Source organism: Fulmarus glacialis, unplaced genomic scaffold, assembly GCF_000690835.1.
Source record: "Fulmarus glacialis isolate BGI_N327 unplaced genomic scaffold, ASM69083v1 scaffold19624, whole genome shotgun sequence".
In the NCBI taxonomy this organism is placed as follows: domain Eukaryota; kingdom Metazoa; phylum Chordata; class Aves; order Procellariiformes; family Procellariidae; genus Fulmarus; species Fulmarus glacialis.
Window position 1 is genome coordinate 1 of NW_009210132.1, and position 871 is coordinate 871.

Consider the following 871-nt stretch of genomic DNA (forward strand, 5'->3'; position numbering starts at 1 on the left):
CGCTGACGTCCCTCTGCCCGCTCCTCACGGAGATGCACTGCCTGTCCCACGGGAGCTCCCTGCTGCCGGCCGAGAGCATCGTCAGCATTGAATACCTCCAGAAATACGAGACCACCGTGGACGCTGTGTACAGGCTCTACTCCAGCTTCAGGGGAGAAAGCAGCGGGCTGCAGGAGCTGCAGAGCGTCCTGGACCTCTGCGAGATAGACCTCGGGAGCCCCAAAGCCATCCACTGGACTTCTATTTTCCCAGCCGTGGAAGCTATCGATTCCTCGTGGCCCACACTGGTGCTGCTGCTGGAGAGCGAGGCGGAGCGGTCGCCTGTGGCCCATGGCCTCTGTGAAGAGCTCAAGAAGTTCCAGTTTGTGGCCTTCACCAAGATCCTCCTGGACGTCCTCCCCATCTTCCAGAAGCTCAGCCGCTTCTTCCAGATCGAGGACTTTGACCTCTCCATCCTGAAGCCCATCGTCTCCGCCACAGCCACCACCCTGCAGGCCCAGAAGAGCGCCAGCGGCCAGAACCTCCAGGAGTTCCTCAACGAGATGAACGAGCACCCGCGGGACGACCGGGAGGGCGAGAGCCGCCTCTACTACAAGGGCGTCGAGCTGGCCAACTGCTCCAAGGTGCACCTAAAGCACTTTGAGCGCCTGAAGGAGAGCTACCTGGAGAGCGTGCGGGGCAACCTGCTGGACAGGTTCCCCAGCAGCGTCCTAGAGGCCATCAGCTCCTTCTCGGCCATCTTCAACCCCAAGTGCTACCCCCAGTCTTTGGAGGACATTGGCAGCTATGGGGTCAGCGAGCTGAATTTCCTCCTGCAGGCTTACTCCCGGGTGGTGGTGAGCGAGAGGGCCCTGAGCGATTTCCCCCTCTT

The 871-nt window shown here is 61.3% G+C and overlaps 1 protein-coding gene across 1 annotated transcript in view; it reads left to right on the forward strand.

Annotated features, from left to right (window-relative positions):
• Window positions 1–14: 14 nt before the first annotated feature.
• Window positions 15–871, forward strand: part of LOC104076267 — a gene marked incomplete at both ends in the record, with an annotated part of 1,342 nt that continues 485 nt past the window's right edge. Inside the window, one exon of the mRNA XM_009577082.1 lies at window positions 15–867. Coding sequence (XP_009575377.1) covers window positions 15–867 — 853 coding nt within the window. The remainder of the gene's footprint in view (window positions 868–871) is intronic.